The sequence below is a fragment of the Anguilla anguilla genome, chromosome 16 (assembly GCF_013347855.1).
Source record: "Anguilla anguilla isolate fAngAng1 chromosome 16, fAngAng1.pri, whole genome shotgun sequence".
NCBI lineage: Eukaryota > Metazoa > Chordata > Actinopteri > Anguilliformes > Anguillidae > Anguilla > Anguilla anguilla.
Genome location: NC_049216.1, coordinates 19772262 through 19792012, shown reverse-complemented (window position 1 = coordinate 19792012; position 19751 = coordinate 19772262). Strand labels below are relative to the sequence as shown.

Below are 19751 nucleotides of genomic sequence, written 5' to 3'. Positions count from 1 at the left end.
ACACAGGTCCATTCATTGTCAGTAATGGGTCACAGCTATGATGTTTAGCACATATTTAAATGACATGTCGAGGGAAACTAAACTTGCGTTGTCAGGTGCTAAAAAATGGTCTCCCTCCATTCCTACACTGTTCCATAGGAGGTCAAAGATTTTTTTACCATATATCTTCTAGGTATCTTGTGTCCCGTCGCACTGATATTTATAAAATCAACATTATAATGTGAAAATTAGCACTACCTGTGATTTTCCTACAATCCTACTTTTGTTTGAGAGAGACACAGATGCTTTATGTAAAAAAGCTGGCATTAAATAGTTACGGCCAATATAGTTTCCCATACTTGTATTTGTTTCAGTGTAATTCATTTGCCGAACTTCATCAAGAGCCATCTGGTCTTTTTTATGACTTCATCTGAGTTTAATTATTATATATTAAAAATATATTGTTAATGAGGCATATACTGTGTGCTTTTTCATACCAGTTGAACTGCCTATTGAGCATATGGGATTTTGCCATTTAAGAACTATTATTCTCAAAGTGTAAAGAAGCCTTTTCACAGGAAGTGTGTGGACAGCTGATTGAATAATCGCGTCACGTCACAAGTGGAGTTTAATATATTCTTTTAGGGGGGACATATCTGAATATCATCTGTTAGAAAATGTTTGAAACATGCTGACATGCCAACATCTCATGTCTATGTTGACATAAAAGGGTTTGCACATGTCTCACAATCTGTCTCCTTTGTCTTCCAGCACCTTCCATATACGAATCTGAGAGGGCTCACAGGAAGGATATCCAGGTGCGGGCCAGTCACATGACGTGACCGGGTCCTCTTGACCTCAGCAGACCGGGACTCCTGCTTTGGCGTGGGCTGATGGCAGAACCCCACCTCGTCTCTGCGGCAGAAGCTGTCTCTCTCTGAGGAGGGCAGGCGTGCTGTTCCCTGGCCAGCGGACCACGGCAGAGAACATGACCCCGCCCCCTCACCGCGCCCCTGACCACACCCTGACTACAGCACAGTGCCTGTCTGCGCTCTCCCTCACCTCTGGGCCGCCTCTGAGGTGCATCCGTGCAAAAACGTAACTCGGCAGTGGCCAATCGTCACATGGGCTCGGATTCCAGAATCTGTTTTTTTTTTTTTTTTGTCTTTTTAAAGAAGGAAGCACAGGCCTTTGTGCCATTTCACCGTTTTCCACTGAAAAGGATTTGGGAAATAAACACACAGATAAAATTTGATGCATGCTTTTGTTCTCCCCCTGCCCCAAAGGGTTCTTAAAACTGGTTGAGCTACGATGAGTTAATGGGAAACACAACCAAGAGAAAGATGAAACCTGCATTTTGTGTGTTCTTTAGAAAGAACAGAAGAAAGAAAAAGGAAAGAGTGATGTGGGCTTTATGGATACCTCCTGAACAACACTGTCCCACACCTGGGGGGACATTTCTGCACATCTGTGCCTGAACTGTTTGGCTTTTTTTCTTTAGTATTCACTGCAGCGTGTGTCTGTTGCACATTGTAGCTGAGAACTGGACACTCCACATATGACCAGACAGGACGGCTCGTAAACCCGGTGTGCGCCAAGGAAAACAAAATGAAGGGGATAGCAAAAAAAAAGCACAGCACTGGCACCAAGGACACAAAAAAAGATTTCATTTCGTTTAACCGCTATGCAATCTTTCTCCATGAAATGCATGAATGCTTCCGTTTCCCTGCTGCAAATTGCTGTGTCATTTTAATTCCAGTATTGCTAATACTGTATACTGGAGCATGACGACAATCATATCTAACTGTTCTCCAGTTGAAGGAAGGGCTCCCTCATCTCCACTTCATTCACTCACCCAATCATTCAGAAGTCTCCCATCTTTATATTACGCTTTAATAAACTTTTTTCCCGTCTTTAACGTTGAGATGTTACATATACATTGCAGTCCCTAAATACACCTCTTTTCCAGTATTTGATGTGATATAGACCATTTGGCTAAACTTTGAATAAATGAGTTTTCTGTTGCTTATTGACTTAATGAATCTACTTTTGAAAGCAATACATGGTCTCCAGAAATTTCTTTCCTCCTCTGTAAAACAGTTCTCACCATGACACTCACAGGTAACTAACAAGAGATGCTATAGAGATTTTGTTGAACACCTTTGATTCATAATTTCCTTTGCAAAGTCCCTTTGTGCATCAATGATGGAAATGGGTTTGGTTGATTTTTGCATGGTTTGCTGCAGGCCAGAATCAGTCAGACCCCTGTCAGAATATTCTGATTAGTATGCTGTGGACATCTGCGCAAGGCAGTGAGACAGTGACTTGTTTGCTTTCACGCTGATACCAACATAACCATGCAGCAGTAAATGCCATTCCTAGCTGTGTCACAACCAGGCAGTTGTCACATGAGGACATTTCTTAGCTCAGTTAGCCACTATTACCATTAACATTAGCATCTGACAAACTGTGCTTATGAATGTTGATGATACCCAAAACAGTTAATTAAGCAAGAACATATATTAGATAGAAGGTAAATTGATAAAAAATTTGAAAATGAAGTGTGCTTTCTAAGTGCAAAATAAAATGTACATCTCCCTTTAACTTCACTTTCCTTTAAAAATAATGGCCTGAGTGAAAATCAGACTAAGGTTCTTTCCCCCTGAATTTTGCTCTCCCTTTTAGATGCAATTGAAAGAAATAAACAAAATGGTTCTCCCTTTCATATAGATTCATGTTGAAGACAAATATTTTGACCAAATATAATTTACCACTTGGGAAATTCACTAGGCCACTTAACACACCGTGCCAAAAAGAACAGTGACCAGAACTCTGCTCCTGTGAAACGGAGTGGAAATTTCCAGTACATTAACAATTTCATTACACTTTAAAAGCAGAACCAAAATGTAGGTTCCCATGCATGAGTAAATTCTGTGGGATCTATTAAAGAGAGTGCCCTGTGATCATTTAAATCGCCAAACTGCCGAGGGACAGAAGAGTAACAACAAGTGTTCCCCGTGGTACAAACATCAAACATTATGTAATAAAGGTAAAAAGATACATTTGTAATAGTGGCAAAATCTATTTGTATAGATTAGACATGTAGCACATCCCAGGCTTTCAAGTTAATGTGTTATTGTTTGCTGAAATAGAAGACTTACTCTAAGTAAAATATAGCAAAGCTAGCATTGTATCCACTCATAGAACTATTTTACAGAACCAGATCGTGTTTAGGGCCTTGATCAAGGACACTTCCGTCCACCATTTGATTCTAAGCCAAATTCCCAAGCCACGTTTTGCTCCTGATCTCGACATTACAGCTGACCTGCCGTTGCTTACAGCACCACCGTGCATGAGTACAGCCAGGCCTCTTGTTAAGGGTTCCTTCTTCTGCTTTTTCTTCTTTTATCCATTAAAGGACTTCATTATTATTCTATTTAACTATTTTTCACCTTTAAATCCTTAGCAACAACTTCTCAACAAATACTATAGCTATTATAAATGTATAAAATACAGCAAAAGCTCCAACATAAATTAAGTATTTCAAACAATAATTAATGTTCCATGTATCTGGTAGAGTTGCCAAAAATCTTTTTTTATCATATATTTTAGTATATATTAGTTTTGTGCAGTAGGTGAAAAATTAAATCTGACCTAGCAGTCATATTGTTGATTCTGACCATACTTAAATAACAGTGTGCATATATTGCATCTCCACTAGGGTTGCCAGCATTCACTTGCCTGACAGTATAGAGTGATGCACTCTAAGATGGCCAGATTCAATATTGTGAATGGGGAAAAGCTGATGATATAGTGGACCATGGGGTATTTAATCCTGATTATTTATTGACCTAATTCTGTTTCTGGCACACAGTAACCAGAAAGAAACCCCACATTTATTTGCCAGAGTGCTAACTGCCGGAGAAAGGTGTTGTGTAAGGTAAAAACAATTGTGGGCTGAAATACAGGGCGTCCAAGCTAATGCAGAACTATTGGCAACCCCGCAGGCTATAGTATTCGCTTGCACAGTACCACAGTGGTTTTGCTAAGTGCCACTGAGACTCGCTGAAAATAATTTGAAATCCCTAGTGAATTTTAATGTCATTTCTGTGCCATCTTTTTGACTTTATCAGTTTCCATGTAACGTAGAGCTTCTATATTGGTACAGTGTACAATCCAATTTTGTTAATGGATGTTCTTTTTTTTTTTCTTTTTTTAAGAAAATTTGTAAATAGTCTGAATTTCTTAGAATACTGATCAGTCCGTTAAAACAGTGGAACATAAATTTCTGCTGTTCTTGCTGCCTTGCCTTACCGTAAAGACTATGGCAAGGAAAAAATACACACAAAAAACTCACACTTCTGTTCACTTGTTTATGGGATTGTTAAATTGAACAGCTGCATACATTGTGCTCGGAGAACAGCTAGTCTGACACAGTAAGAGAGGAACAGCAAAGATTGGTAACCCAAGTAGAATTTCATTTTAGCCACCATATTCCCCTTACCCCAGATGCACCCTTTAATCCCCATACTATTCAAAGCATTCAGTTGAATGTCTCCACTTCGCCTCCTGACAATAAAGATCAGAAAGTGATTATGTCTTTGCACATCCTCTCGTATAACCTGTAATGAGTTTTTAAGCACAGTGTGATCATTACGGGTGAGCTGCATCAGCATCCAGAAGCCTGATTAAGCTCTACACGCTAGGGCCACAGTAAATCTGCTCCCGGGGAAGCCAGAGAAACTGTCCTTGACCATATTAGCGTGAAGATGATTTACACCGCACTCTCATTTAGGGGCCAGGGGTTTGGAGTGGATTTGAAAACACAAAGGATTTTCTGAGGGGTTAGCTAACGCAGGGCTTGGCTGGTCAAGTTTAACTGGGTTCATATACTCCCCCGCCCCCACTCCGTTTTTGTGTAAGGGTTCGTATTTTGTGTTCAATTAGTAGGTGTTGGCATACAGTGTAGGTTTCAATGAGTGTCAATAAACTGTGTGTGTGTGTATGTGTGTGTGCCAATACAGTACACATGTGTGATTGTGCAAACTGTATGGCAAATTTTTTATTTTATTTTAGCGGGATAGCTTTTATTTTTATTATAACTGGTTGCCCTTTAAGAAGACATCACCATTGTGTGCTTTGGTTTCCAATACTGTCGAAAGCATTAGAAACTGAAGCAAGGCTAATGTACATTGAAAATGTAGGCTATACGCATTGAATTATCTGCGTGCACAAAGTTATGCGTGCATTAGCTTTATGGATCAAGAGTTAGATATCGGCGCGTGAAGGCACAGTAAATTTCCATCAGCAGAAACCTGCACTGTCCGTGAAATTCAGTGATGACATCACAAGTCCATAAAACGCATGCAGGAGGCCATGGGGTATGGATCTGATTTCGAGCGGAACATAGATGGTAAGCGAATTTCCTCAAATTGAAAACGATTTATTGTCAAGGTTATGTAACGTTTGAAATTGCCACTATGGTGTATAATATAAAAGAAAAAGGGCAGAAAAAAACTGAGATCTGACATTTTTTTAAATCTGCAATGTGGTCATTAGGGAAGACAGCCCATACTAATATGCAGTTAATTCATCGTCCTATTACTTCCAGCTCCATTTATGAGAGCTGTATTAAAATCCAGGGGAATATCACGCTGACGCGGCAGCTTTATTAATTACCCTCTTCACAGAGAACATCTGCTGATTTAGCTAGATTCCAAAAGGGCCGCTTCTGTTTGGACCTGATACTGCCAGGCAGTCGCCTTGGCTGTAAAGCAGCCATAAGAACGTTGATTCACATTATACTGCTTGGCCTGCTATATACTGTAGTTGCGCAACCATGTCACGCCGAGCCGTCCTGGAGATGGCCTCCGTAGTTTCATTGGCTCATTTGATAGAACAAATGCTGCGCCCTTTTAAAGGTTGCGCAATTCCACAGTCCATGTGCCGAACAATTTGATGTTACTGTAGGCGCCAATTTGCCTGCTAGAAGCACTTTTGTTTCCATATGGACCAGTTCTGTTCAATAACGGGCAGATATACAAATGAGCAAGCTGTTGAAATATTTGCCGTCCCATTCTTAAAATTATTTCGTTATTATGTGTTTTTTAAATATAACAAGAACAAACCATCAGGCAGATATTGTCAACACTCACAGTTTTAAAAATATCTAGTATAATTCTCTTTTTGTATTATGACCCCAGATGCAGCAAATAAGACCCAATTTATGTCTTATTGAAATAGAAATTTACAGACATGAATGCATGTCTGCTACACCAGGAAATACTACTGGACGTCCACAGAAAATTGTACTGACACTATGGTAGATATTTTTATTATTATTTGCTGAATTACACCATCTCTGATGTTGATGTCTACCTGCTTTATTTATGGCTGCAGCATCCCATAAATACTTGTTTACACATACTGATTTGGTCATTGGTGACATGTTGATAACCTTCTTTAGATGAAGAGGTCCTTGCCTGACAAGATTTTCTGTTTCAGAGTTTGTATATGATAGTGTAAATCATAAGTAGAATCCTTCCGGAGGGAGAGACAGCGCTGTAAATTTTTCCCTCCCAGCAACAATTTATGTACGCATATATGCACACACACATAAACACACACACTTACCTATATGTGTGTGTGTGTGTGTCTGTATATATATTCACATTATGGAGCTCACTATATATATATATGTATATATAATGAGCTCTATAATGTTTGAGACAAAGACATTTTTTTGGCTTTGTACAATGTTATATTTGGAATTTTAAAAAATTCACATACTGTATGGTAAAAGGGTATCACCAGAGAAGATACTCGGCACCTAGTCATGTCTAAGGGGTCACAAACTTCATTACAAAGTGTTGACATTTCTACATGGTGAAATTTCTTCTGTACTCTTCAGAATTCATTCTGCTGCTGCTATTAGCAGTTACATCATCAATGAAGACAAGCGAGCCAGTACCTGTGACAGCCATTCATGCCCAGACCGTAATGAGTCACATCATGCCCTCTTCATTCTAAATAACGTTGATATCCTAGGATAATGCACCATATTAAAGCAATTTATTCCGTTATTCATTGATACCGACTAGAAGTTGGAAAACTTGTCACAATATCAAAGTAAATTTTTTCATCCATGATTACCGTCCTTTATATAAGTCCTCACAGTTTCAGGAGTGCAAAAGCAGGGACTCGTCATCCTTGCCCCCACCCCCAAACTCTCAGCTTGCAGCTTTGCAGCAGCACGGATGGCCATTGATTCGACTGTATGGTGTAATTTAGTGTTTTCATTACCCTCCGCATGGGGCTCTGCATTCAGCTACATGTAGGCTGTGAGAACATGGCGTCCAGGGGGCTGACAGCTGGCGGAGTTATGCCCGCAGACCACAGACCCAGCTGGGCACAATGGTGCAGAGAGGAGCTTCGGGTTCAGGGTTCAGGGGCGCCGTGGGGGGGGGGGGGGGGGGGGGGGGGGGGCGGGGTGTTTACGATGATTCTAAGCACCCTCACTGACGGGGTCCCTCAAAAAATTAATAATTTTTTTATATTTTTACGTACGTTTGGTTTTAATGATAGCTGACATGAGCTATGGGCTACATGCACAAAAATAGTAAAAAACAATAAAATGCATTTAAAATACCATTTAAACTTGCTCTGCATCACAGCATTATTCAGTGTTAACAGACAGAATTATCCCTTGTGTATGCAAACATGTTCACTGTGCACTGAAATTCCACCATGCAAATTCTCAGCCTTATCTCCACTCTGCTGTTTCAAAGAACATGAAAATGGAAGTTATAGCGTCAGCAGTTTCAAAAAGGGCGGCAGAGGGTTGGATTGCATTTTTTATGTTAGAATTTCTCCCGTCAGTAATGTGTAAGTGGAAAATCATTAGACCTAGAGGAAATTATACTGCAGATCTTTCTCACCCTTTCTCATATAAAATTGGGGAGAGAATTGAAGACATAAGACCACAGAGTTGGCAGTGACCAGCTGTTGAGTTGATGTCTCTGCTTACCATAATTATAGAGAACATAAAGGCTTAATGCAGTCATTTTCTGCTATAATGTTTGTGCTCTACATTAATAGTGGAATTAGGTTATTCACATCCTGATTTTTATGGTGGGGTGGGGAAAAAGTATTTTTTATATCCATCATATATGCAAAGTGCATGTACTGTATGTAAATGCTGTGGCAGCAGAAGATCCTTAATGTTTTCATTTGGCAGTGAAAGACACTGAGGCAGAGAGAGACACCTGGAGACTTGCATTGGCCTACCTCTGTCCCTATGTGACCCCACACCCTGGCACCAGATGGTGAATGTACGTAGGTGGACTGCGTCAGGTTGCCTGATGACAGACGGTCACTTTAATGTTTGGGTGTAGCAATTTAGAAAGCTGTAATCATAAACTACTTTTGATTTCCCGAAAAATAAAAGCTGTGGCATTTTGAGTACTGTAAGCCCTGATGTTAATACTATGTTGTACTATGAGAACTGATGAGGCATCAGTAGTGGAAACAAATTTAAATTTAAAGTTGAAACATCTTTGCATAAATAACTGCTGTTACACAACAGGAATATGAAACCTGACTTCGTCTATGTACTGACGGAAAGAAAATCAGACGGAACACTTATAAGCTGACCTCCATGACATTCAGCAATGCTGATCTTTGTCTTGAGCAACAGCCCAGGTGATCTGAACTGCCAACACTTGCACAACCAAGACTTTCCATTTCTGTTCATACAACATTTTCCATCTCACTTATGTTATTTTAATGAAGACTGTGAGCAAACTAAAGTCTGAAACAAAGTCTGAAAATGTGGTTCACTTATTTCTCTTCTTTCAGTTGTTCAGGTGTTAAGCATCAGGGAGGGATGTAGAACAAACAGAGAGAGAGAAGGCAGAGGCCAAAGTAAAATTCAGGCACACACACATCAGAAATGACACACAGAGGAGTGTGTGAGGCACACACACATCAGAAATGACACACAGAGGAGTGTGTGAGGCACAAACACATCAGAAATGACACACAGAGGAGTGTGTGAGAACGCTGCACAGAGACTGCATGGCTTTCTCTTCATATAGAGACACGTATCTCACCATGGAACTGGCAGTGCAGTCGGCTGCTGTCCGGTAATGGTGAGAGTGAGGTATGATGAATACTGAAGTGGGTGAAGCAGTTGTGTGCTGTCAGTCATTAGCTGAGTAAATCAAAAAGATTTCTGTCTAGAGAAAAAACGACTGTATTAATCAACAAGTGACTGACGATCCATGCAGGAGATTATTTAATGCCATGGGCCTCACAAAACCGCATTCCCTTGTATGTATATATCACACAGTATTGGGGTACTGTGGGCTGATCTCCAGGAAAAGGCAGCACTAGCTGGTGGGGTAAAGCTGTTTTCTCCATGGGCCAAGCACAGATGACAGGATTGTGTTTTAACCCACATGCTTTACTGAGTTAAAAAATAACTATCATGGCTAACACCTTTATGATCACAAAAAGACTGATCATAAAGGCACTAAAGGTGTTTTTTATTTATTTAATATGATGGGGTTTTCCTCATGGAAAACAGTTACAAAAAAATAAATAATATATTCAAAATGATGAAATTTTCATTGACGAAATACACTGTAACTCAAAAAAGACCATCATTTCACAAAGTAGTTCATTTTATTACAATTGAAAGACAAAATTGAATTCTGTCTACGGTATTTAAATAAATATTTAGAAAGCAATTAATGTAGCTTTTGGCCAAAAAGAAAAAAAACAGAATGGCTAAAAATGATTGTTCAGCCATTACACAATAATGATAGTCCAATGATATCTATATTTAGCTAAATGTACCAAAACCACGTTTGAAAGTTTTATTTTGAGTGAAACCTTAAGGATCGTGGATTAATCGTCATCAAGAACAATTTTATTCTCAGTATAAATAATTAATCCGCTCTAAAGAGTGTCCAGCACCAGCAACTCCCTCACATACAGCAAGTTTTCAAGTTTTTTAAGTTTATGAAATAAGTGTGATTAACAACCCAGTGACCAGATAGCTCATATTTTACACTAAATATGACACAAACAAAAATGGCCAGCCTTCACAATACAGCACATTTCTTAAATGAAAAAGTGTCTTTAATTTCCCCAGTTTAAATAAAGTACATACAGTATCTCAGCTATTCGGAGAAGAAATATTAAATAAATATAAAAATAGGAAACAGCTTCACTGGAGACAGTATTTCATCTGCAAGATGGTTTTCTGAAGGGAATCTTATTGTAGTGTCCACCAAAATTGTGCTTGTTTCCTTATACAGTATGTCGAGGTTTCAGCTGACAGTGAAAGGTAGGGTGACATTGGACTCTATTTTAACGATCTAAGCTCACAGTTTAATGCGCACGCCGCAAGTACATTTGCTATTTAAACATTAAACAACGTGGGCGCTGGACGGGAAAATGACAACTGCGTCGGTCGGAAACTAGCAAAGACACTTGCGTTGCGCTAGGTACCGCTTTGCGCCGGTTTCAAAATAGAGCCCATAGTGTTCATTTGAATGGGTTCATTCCAAGTGTTTGTCTTCTTCCTGAAACCTTCATTTTTTCTTATGTTCAGGAAAGAATCTTCTCCTTTTGTCATTCTGTGAACAGGTAACAAAACATTTCCATCCTGTTATTTTGAGTTTCCTTCATGCAGACTGATGATGTTTGCACCATCTATTTGTAGTAGCTCACTGTGTTTCATTAAAAAAATCTTTTTGTGACAAATATTAGCTAGTCTTACCTTTGAGCTCCAGTAGGCATCAGCGTGTTTGGGTTGCTGGTCTTTGATTGATTCGTAAAGCCTGCTGTGATCTGCGGAGACCGGCCGGGCGTCTTTCTTGATGCCCTGCTCTGGGATCAGCTCGTAAGTGTTGTCGTGGAAGGGGCTGCTGTTGAAGTCTTTGTCTGGGATGAACTCGTAGGCATTGTCACTGAGCAAGGGGCAGGGGAGGGGCTCACACGGGACCTCAGCGTACGTGCCTTCATCCTGAGGGGGTGTTGAGATGGGGGGGCGACTCTGTGCTCGGCCCTGGGGCTTCCTCTGGCCTGCTCGGGCGTCACGTGGCATGCCAGCCAGCTGGTAAAGAGGGTTGTCGCACGGATCGTCTAAGCTGTCGCTGCTGCCAGCGGATGGTCTGAAGAGAAGCCGCTGGTCTGAGGGAGAGCACGCCTGGACCCCGCCTTTTTTGGAGGTGTTGGGTGAGACTTGTGGGGGGGTGAAAGAAGGGGCGCTCAGCCTGAAGGAGTGTACCTCCCCCGAGTCGCTGTCGAGCAGAGGTAAGGACCTGCTTCTGCAGTTCCCCAGGCTCAGCTCAGAGTACACGATGTCTGGGGCCAGGGAGGCACCGTCCCTGGGCCTGTGCGTCTGCGCTATGGGGCCGGCTACCGGGAGTGACCTGGGCCCGTCCAGCCCTGCATTTTCTGTGGTCGGCGGGGGCTGCTCCCTCTGATTGGCTCGCTGTTTCTGCAGCTGAGCGTACAGGACAGGGCTGCGCCAGGTGCTCGTCTCGTCCAGGGAGCCGCCAAGATGATTTGACTGGAAGGGAGCCCTCCTGGGAAGTGGGGGTGCTGCCTGCACACATGAACATAATGTATTTATTTGTAAATTATGAGTATACTTATCCATGTACGTATACACATACTTTCATATGTATGTGTTTGTGTGTGTGTGTGTTGCAACATCTGAATTTGTGACATGAAAGCGTCTATATAAGGAGCAAAGGACTCATTAGTTATTAGGCTGCCAGTACCTGAGGGGGGTCGTCCATATCAAGGGATACGGGTGAGTTTGGCCTCCTGTTGTAGTTCTTAGGTGGCAGTGTGGGTGGGTGGCCCTGGGAGTGGTCTGTCCGCTGCTGCCAAAGGCTTCTCACAGCCTCCACACTGACCAGCCTCTCTCTGAGCTTTCCCTGGATCACGTCATAGATCTCACTGGAGGAGCTCTGCAGGGAAAAAGCACAGTCAGTTAGATTAAAGGGAACACTGTAAATGGCACTGCTGCCCAACGTAAGTTTGGAACTGAGGTGGATGGTAGCACTCCTCACCTCTGAGTAGGATGATGTCAGAAACTCGCCGAAGGGCTCGATGGGGCTTGCCCTGTAGTGCTGTATGAGGTCAGTCAGATTCTTGTGAGTCTCAATGTCACCCGAAACAATGAACTGCCCGGCTTTGTTCTGGTTTATGACAAAGTGGCGACATCGATCACGTCCCCTGAAATGAAACAGATGAGACAAAGGTCTGTTAGATTTAAATGTATTCATCTGAAATCTGTTCACATATTTGAAGAGCTCAAAATGTTCAGTAACAGTGGATACATTAGGTCCTTGATATTGCAACAATGGTCATTTACAGTGAATTACAGAGCACAACAAAAGGGACTTTATTGTGTAGCACAACAGCTGCCAAATTCTGGCTGGTCGTGCCTCTTGGCTCCTCATTGGCCCATCTCCGCAGGGCCTTCTATAGGCAGGAACACTGGCTGCCCAGCTTGCACAAAACACTGTTACCACTATTTTACCACCCTCAAACCACAACTGTTCACCTAAGCTGTAAATAGGTCTAATAGATAGCACACAGACATTTTAAATAGTCTTTGACCAGACAAAGCAACCAGAACAAAGTTTCCCCAACCAAAATAATGTTGTTTTTTTTGGTTTCCATTGCCAAAACATGATTTGGCAAAGTGAGCAATACCCACCTGTAGGAGAGGATGTATCCAATGGTTTTGTCACTTAGTCGGATAAGGAAACAACCCAGCGGCTTGTCTGTTAGCTTAGCTTCAGCATCCCTGTTAAAAAAATGACCAGCAGCAGGTGGTTACCACTTGGATGTCACAGTCAGGTCATTCTGGCCGAAGCCTGTTAACTGTGTGTTGTCAGTCAGTCATTTTTTCAGGGTCATTATTCAGACTCTTGTTGCACTGTAGGCAAGAGTATGACTGTGGACTGAGCCACAAACAGGCAAGCAATCTTTTATAGCAGGAACATTTTTCTCTCTAAAATAATTGCTTGCATATCAATTTCCTTAAAAGCCTTATTTTCTCCAGTGCCTCATTGAGAACTGGCTCACTCCACTTAATGCCTAACATGCAGTATGGTTCTTCTAATACATGTTCAATTAGATAAAGGCTCTCGGGGTACCTCTTTAAAAGAATTGTTCCGGGGATTTCTTTAGTTCTCAACTATCATAAGCCATGTATTATTGTTATTGATACAAAATGTTTTCCAGCATACAATTGCCAATTTACATCCCCTAATTAAAAAGATTTTATAAATGGTTTGCTTTATGCCTCATTTTTTCCTGTGAGGCTAACATCAGAAGGTAACCAATGTGTACAAATTGATCCGATGTTTGATATGGAACAGCAGCACAAATATGACAAATAAAACTATTTATTTGCTATATACACTCAAAATAAATGTCAAAATATTTAAAGTTATTTTCCAAATAATTGGACAAGATTAAATTGTATGCTACTCGCTGTGACACTGCTCGTACACACACAGCGTGTCCTTCAGAAGGTCTTCAGTTGTGCTTACTTTCTGGTGATGAACCCCTGGAACCAGGCGGGGAAGTTGCCCTCGTGCAGAATGAGGGGGGCCTGCGTCTCGGTGAACCACCTCAGGGCCAGCTCCTCCAGCCTCCCCCCCGTGTTCTCCACTCGCGCTCCATCCGAGCGCTTCTGCTCCATCCTGGCGCGGTCCTGAGAAGAGGGCATTGGTTTTAAACGTGTGCCGCTGAGGTCTGAGACGATGCCGATCGCCATCCGCTGATTTGCCTATTTTCCGCGAGGCGTCACCCGGTGCGATCAGCCCTCTGAATGGTTCCATTGTTCCCGCTTCTCTGACACATAATCTGACACAGAATCTGACACAGAATTCTCGCACATAATTTATGGCTGCCTCTACCTGATGGCCTGATAGTATCACCTGTGTTTTACATATACTACTTTTCAGTATGTTTTAAACGTGCTTCAAGAAAATCATTGGCTTTTTTTAGCTGTTTTCATTTTCAAATTATACTAAACTAATAACGCATCATGGCAGGACCGATTGACTGGTAGTTACAGTATGTAATATAGACACTGTACAGAGTTTCTTCACGCTGGCCAGTTATCAATACTTTTGGCAGGTTGGTTACTATAATAATATGTAATATGTTCAGCTTTGTTCCCACAATATTTAAACATAAAGATTGCACAATAAGGTCATCTTAAAAGATGAAACACTATAAAATACGCACTGGCGCAGGTATCTTACCATCCGCCGAAACCTCAAGCAGGTCTGGAATGTATTAGCCCTTTTCCGTTTCTCATCCATTGAGTTTTTCCCAGGGAAGCAACACAGCTGTAGACTGTGCTTATGTGGTCTTAGGCAGGGCCAGCTGTGCCACCAAGTCCCTAAACACAACCAACAGCACAAACTCTCCTTAAATCACAATAAATAAACATATCACAAATCGGGGTCATGAGACGTGTATCACACTGGCTGGGGACCCACAAACCTTTTTGTAATGTCTCATTGTAGCCTACAAGCACATGCACGTACATTGGACCCCAATACCACCACAAAACTAGACACGATTTGGATTGAAGGACAGATGAGGGCTTACTGGCCCAACCAGAAAAGTGGTAGTGGGAATTCCATGTTTTATGATATTTGTTACCGTACAGAAACAGTTTTCCTAAGGGAGATTTTTCTTTCAACAGCCCACAGAAAACACGGGTGTTGCACAAAACAAATATTTTATTATATAATATAAATATACTTATCATTGAATTACAAAAAATACAGTTTACAAAGTGAGTGAATGACATAGTTTTCTGTGTGAAATTCAAGACAAAGGTAAGTCGACTCAATTCATCAGAATCAGAAGAAAATAATCTGTTTCACCATAAACATTGCCCTAGTGAATTAAATAATTGCTGTTTACATCACTAATAATATGTATTGAAATGTGTATTCTTAAAAAATAAACATACCCCTGACAGACCCCAGAAACATACCTGTGGTGAGGCATTGATGAATACGGTTTGATCGGAGTCTCATTTTGTAGCGATTAAAATAACTGCTTGTCTCTTCATGTATGGCCGCTTCTTCAGATGTAAGGAAGGGCGTTCTGAGGGGGTGCAAAGAACAACTTTGTGTAATATAGACGGGGTGACATTTACTTGTGTTTCCGTTCATTCGGAAAGGTGTTGAGCAACGGAACAAAATATGCTTCCCATTTTCATCAGAAAAAAACCCTGAAGTAAGTAGGGCTCTCACCCAGCAAGAGTTTCCTGAGCATACAGTGAACGGAAAGTAAGCGGTGAAGACAGTGGTGAAGGCACAGCAATCCAAAGCATCACGTGAATTACTGACAGGAAGTCATATAAACGACTTACTGTATGTTGCCATTTATTTTTTCTGTTTAAATGTGATGGTGCTAGATATTTTGTCTTGCGGAAAAAGGTCATTTACAAGACTGTCTGGTACCCACTGTTTCTTTGGTCTGGTAGCCATTCATGTTACATTTGCAGAAGGCAATGCAATATGTGTTCTGTAGGCTTCACTGTTTTCGTGGAGCCTAGAATCTCTGCAGATATGTCAGAAACATATCTGTGGTTTTATTCCAAGTGTTTGATGGAATTATTAGGCCTACATTAAGTGGTTTAAGTCATTTAGACATTTAGTTGTTGATGCACTCATAATCATCTATGAATTGGAGAAACTAGGAAACCAGACATATGTGTGTGTGTGTGTGCGCGCGCGCGTGTGTGTGTGTGTGTGTGTGTGATGCCATAGAAATATTTGTTCTGTTTGCATGTGTGGCAAAAAATTATTCAGAAAATACCTTGTGCAGTAACAGTTCTGGTCACCATCACTGTAGTTTGCCATTAAATTATTATTTATTTATTTATTGTTAGTGGGGCTGTTTTACACTTTGAGGGTGGTACAGTGCCTTTGTGTCACAAGAAAAATGACACCTTCAATATTTTATTATAGAAGATTTGAGGATTAAAATGATTAGTTATCAAGATAATGAAGTTTACTGGGCAAGTATAAATTTGAATCAAATGTCTTAAATGTTAAACTATTGGTCATACTATATAATGTGTTGCAGTTAAAATATAATAGGGAAAATGACAAGAAACTATAAAAAAAACATTACTGGATTTGGCAAATGTTGCAATGGAAGAAAGGTAAAATTGAAATATAAAACCATTACGTTGGAGACTGAAACACTGATAACATTGTACATGACTAATGTGTTCTACTGTACAGATCGTATGGAGGCGAGCAGTCCTTTCATTTTCCCCACGGAGGAGTGAGCCATGCCTGTAACAAGGTTACAAGAAGCCTCAGAAATTCCAGCCATTTACTAGAACTGTATAACGATTACACGAAACATAAATAATTCAGCCATTTGTATTTTAAAATAGGCCACAATCAATTCCATTGATCCCTATATATTTTATTCCACCTCATTTCATATATATACATTAAGATACACTTGCAATGCAGTTTTATTTATGTCAGCAATCATGTTGTTGTCACCCTATTTTATTTTGCCTTTGTGATTTTGGCTAAACAAGGTTGTGGCGGATTGTATAAATTGACTCTGATGTTCAGTATGTACAGGGAAGATGTGACTTTGGGGGTCATTTTAATCCCTTACCTATACAGATTTACCAGGACTGATGATGTCACAAGCTGGACAGAAATTTGTTTTATCAGTATGGATCTGATTCAGAAATAAAATAGTCAACATTACAGAGAAGAACAACAACAAGTTTTATTAATTACATTAATCAGTAGATAATAATAATGATAAATATTATAAATGTATTTTTTATATTTATAGTATTTATTATGTAGTTATTAATGTAATATTTATATTTATATTTGGATTGTATAATGGGGTTTGTCTCATTTTAGGTTGCATATGATCTTGGGGCATGTGAATACAAAGGTGTATGTCTGAAAGCAATAATTTACATCTGAATCTGAACAAAACCACTATAACTTTATCCTTGGAGCAAATAATTAAATTAGTTTAAAAAAATTATTAGTAAAATAATCTTTACTACAAATACAAAGTCTTCAACCTGTCTGTTTTTATTTTATTTATTTTTTTTAGCATGGACACATTAAGAGATGATATGCGAGAGTAACAATCAGAACTTATTATCCTGTATGCAACAGCAATCATCAGACATATGTCTCCCTTCATGGTCTTGTTGTTACCTACGCTCTCTCTGAGCAGAAGTATTAGCCAGGATGTCTTACTTATTGCGCAGAGGACTTCAATCTGAGAAACTGAACAGTAGGGTATGTCTAGACCTGTGGGGCTGACATTTACTAAAGAAAATGTCAGAAATCTGCACAGATAACTGATTTTCCGAGTGACGGGGTGAGATAACCATAGTGGTTAACAGGTCAGGCTCTCACCAGTGGATTGCAGGCTTCATTCCATGCTAAGGCATCGTGACCCATTAACTTCTGTGAACAGTGAAAGGTGAAAATTACTTCAGAATGAATAAAATTGCACATTTATAGACATCTAACGAATATTTTTTCTGCCTTGTTTTACATTACTGCACAAATACAAACCAAGTTTACTCATCAGCTGAAGAAGTAAATGAGCAGAGATATGTACTTACGAAGGAAAAATAGCATGTTTTATTTGTATAACAAATTATTATAAAGCGTTTACTTTGTTATTAAATGAACATGAGCCAAAACAGCTGCTGTACAGAGTCTGCATGGCTTTGTCTGTGAATATGGCCAGTAAAAATGATTCTTTATTTATTAATTTTTAATAAATAAATAAATAAAAACAATTGAGATAACTATTATTGCATTGTGACATTTCGCTGAATTTACATCAAATGTGTTGTCTCTCTGGTGCATGTATTGTGTGCCATCATATCAACATATCACATATGCCATCATTTAAGTATTGGCTATACTGTTTTGTTTAAAACTGTTATCGGCCGATTTTGATACGGCCTCAACATTACCATCGATACTTTTTCATTTTGTTTTTCATTATGGAAGCCAGTGTAGGTGAAATGTTAGAGCCGATTGGTTTTGTTCACTTTGATATCGTCGATAATGTGCTTTCAAAGCCGTGGCACGTTGTAGCCAATGCGATTGAAGGTTTTTTCATTTGTGATCGCAGGTGCCGGAGCCGCTGATTTGTGTGCCCTTGGCGGTGTGGTCATGTGCTTCTCATAAGGTCCCTTCCAACAGGCGTGGGGAGACAAAAGACTGAGTCAGCCATCCCCAGAGGGCCTAGTGGGCGTTATCTTCTCAGGCTTTGAGAGCAGCCTCTACAGCGGCAGGGAAACAGGTGCTCATGTTACGCAAGATGACAGTCCACTGGGGGTGTTGTCTGACAGCTTAGTCCCAGCCTGCTAATGGAAGAACCTGTGTGAGATGTGACCTGAGTTTCATCCTTCCTCTTGACATCCTTTCAATTCATTTGGGTGTGTGGGGGGGGGGTGGGGGGGGGGTGGAGATACTTTGATGTGTGCTGCTGCCTGCTTCTCATGTGGTAGTCTGGCTTCACTTTTCTTGTACTGCTTTGGATTTCTGAACACTTAAATAAATAAATAAATAAATAAATAAATAAAAACTTGAGAACAAACATGTCATTCCAGATAATGTAGTGTGGTTCATGTGAGTGCCTAATGGCATAAAACAGGTGCTATGTTCGCTAGGTTTACTGAAAGGAAACAGGAAACACAGGAAGCCAACGTGTTTCCTTTAAGTGTTTGCCCTGTAACATAAACAACATCTTGCTGTAACTATAGCAACTTGGAACAGTCTCTTCAGTTTTACCTTTTGAGTTGCAGTTCATAGAAACACAGTTTTATTTCCCCTGAATATTTTACAAGGGAAGATTTACACTGGCAAAAATTTAAATCTGTTATTTCTCATTTGAGATCTATGTTAAATGCCCAATGCACAATGACCACCAACATGGGTAGAATGGGTGTCACGCAACCTGAATGATACGTGGCTGTCACCAAAACCTACAGGTGACTCACTGGTAAACAGTCTGCCCTTGGAGTGGCCCTTTATGAACAATCATCTCCTTTTTTAGGGCCAGCCCCCAGGGTTCACCCACATGGAGGGAAGGCATACTGTATGGTGGAGGAAACCGCTCGGAAGAAAGGGGAGTCAGAAGACTGCTGTTCTATGGCAATAAATCAAAAAAGGCCCTCCAACCACTCAATGGCATTTTTACAACATTTTTACAGTATGCTGCTCCTGCTTGTCTGGATTACCCGCTCCTAATGGCATAACTACATTAATCACTGAGATATTGAGGACTGTCATGAGTCACCCCCCCCCCCCCCCCCCAATTAGGAACATAAGGATTTCCAAACATCATCCATGATGTTGAACCTTCAGTTGAGTATTGAACCTTGTGTGACCCATTTTTAGTCCATGGGTACTGATTTTTTTAATGTCCTGTGTCAAGTAAAGATATACATAAAAACAAATCCTGCTTATTGGCTTTTTAATTTTGCCTTACTGAAAATCTTCCATTACAGTAGCCTCCAAATAGTGTCCATCATACAATTAGTCATTTAAAGCACCAGAGGCTTTTGACTTTGTTTCCTGCAATAGGATGCAGAAATGTGAGACTCATCACCCGGTAGCCGGCAAGGAAAGGAATCATTTTGTCCTGCATTGTAATGTCGATCCCTTGAAATTGAATTTATTATCATTTTA

General features: G+C 40.4%; 2 protein-coding genes and 1 long non-coding RNA gene across 6 annotated transcripts in view; 2 read left to right on the top strand and 1 right to left on the bottom strand.

The window, feature by feature from the left end:
* cib2 (calcium and integrin binding family member 2) overlaps nucleotides 1-2003 on the top strand; it is a 37745-nt gene extending 35742 nt beyond the window's left edge. For both annotated transcript variants that reach the window (XM_035395177.1, XM_035395179.1), the window contains exon 6: nucleotides 751-2003. In XM_035395177.1, coding sequence (XP_035251068.1) covers nucleotides 751-772 — 22 coding nt within the window. In that variant the 3' untranslated portion in view covers nucleotides 773-2003. The remainder of the gene's footprint in view (nucleotides 1-750) is intronic.
* Nucleotides 2004-5274: 3271 nt separating this feature from the next.
* LOC118214859 lies at nucleotides 5275-19519 on the top strand. 3 transcript variants are annotated; one of them, XR_004762700.1, is made up of 3 exons: nucleotides 5275-5392; nucleotides 18190-18360; nucleotides 19117-19519. It is a non-coding gene; the product is annotated as an uncharacterized LOC118214859 (long non-coding RNA). The 3 variants fall into 3 exon arrangements; XR_004762699.1 differs by lacking the exon at nucleotides 5275-5392 and adding an exon at nucleotides 15325-15410; XR_004762698.1 differs by lacking the exon at nucleotides 5275-5392 and having other exon boundaries at nucleotides 16891-18360.
* si:ch211-112g6.4 (SH2 domain-containing protein 7) lies at nucleotides 9645-15300 on the bottom strand. Its single transcript, XM_035395130.1, has 8 exons — nucleotides 15029-15300; nucleotides 14283-14422; nucleotides 13563-13726; nucleotides 12722-12811; nucleotides 12069-12234; nucleotides 11775-11966; nucleotides 10766-11596; nucleotides 9645-10622 (listed from the first exon to the last, which is right to left on the bottom strand). Exons 1-8 carry the CDS (start codon nucleotides 15207-15209, stop codon nucleotides 10578-10580), a joined length of 1809 nt encoding a protein of 602 aa, XP_035251021.1. The 5' UTR covers nucleotides 15210-15300; the 3' UTR covers nucleotides 9645-10577.
* Nucleotides 19520-19751: the final 232 nt, after the last annotated feature.

What these genes read in the sequence shown, in the direction of transcription:
- si:ch211-112g6.4 (XM_035395130.1), bottom strand. Translation starts at nt 15,209, where the DNA reads ATGAACGGAAACACAAGTAAATGTCACCCCGTCTATATTACACAAAGT. An exon ending in GCTTGAGGTTTCGGCGGATG is followed by an intron (nt 13,727 to 14,282) that starts GTAAGATACCTG and finishes CCCTCTTCTCAG; the next exon opens with GACCGCGCCAGGATGGAGCA. An exon ending in CAGGGGTTCATCACCAGAAA is followed by an intron (nt 12,812 to 13,562) that starts GTAAGCACAACT and finishes TTTTTTTAACAG; the next exon opens with GGATGCTGAAGCTAAGCTAA.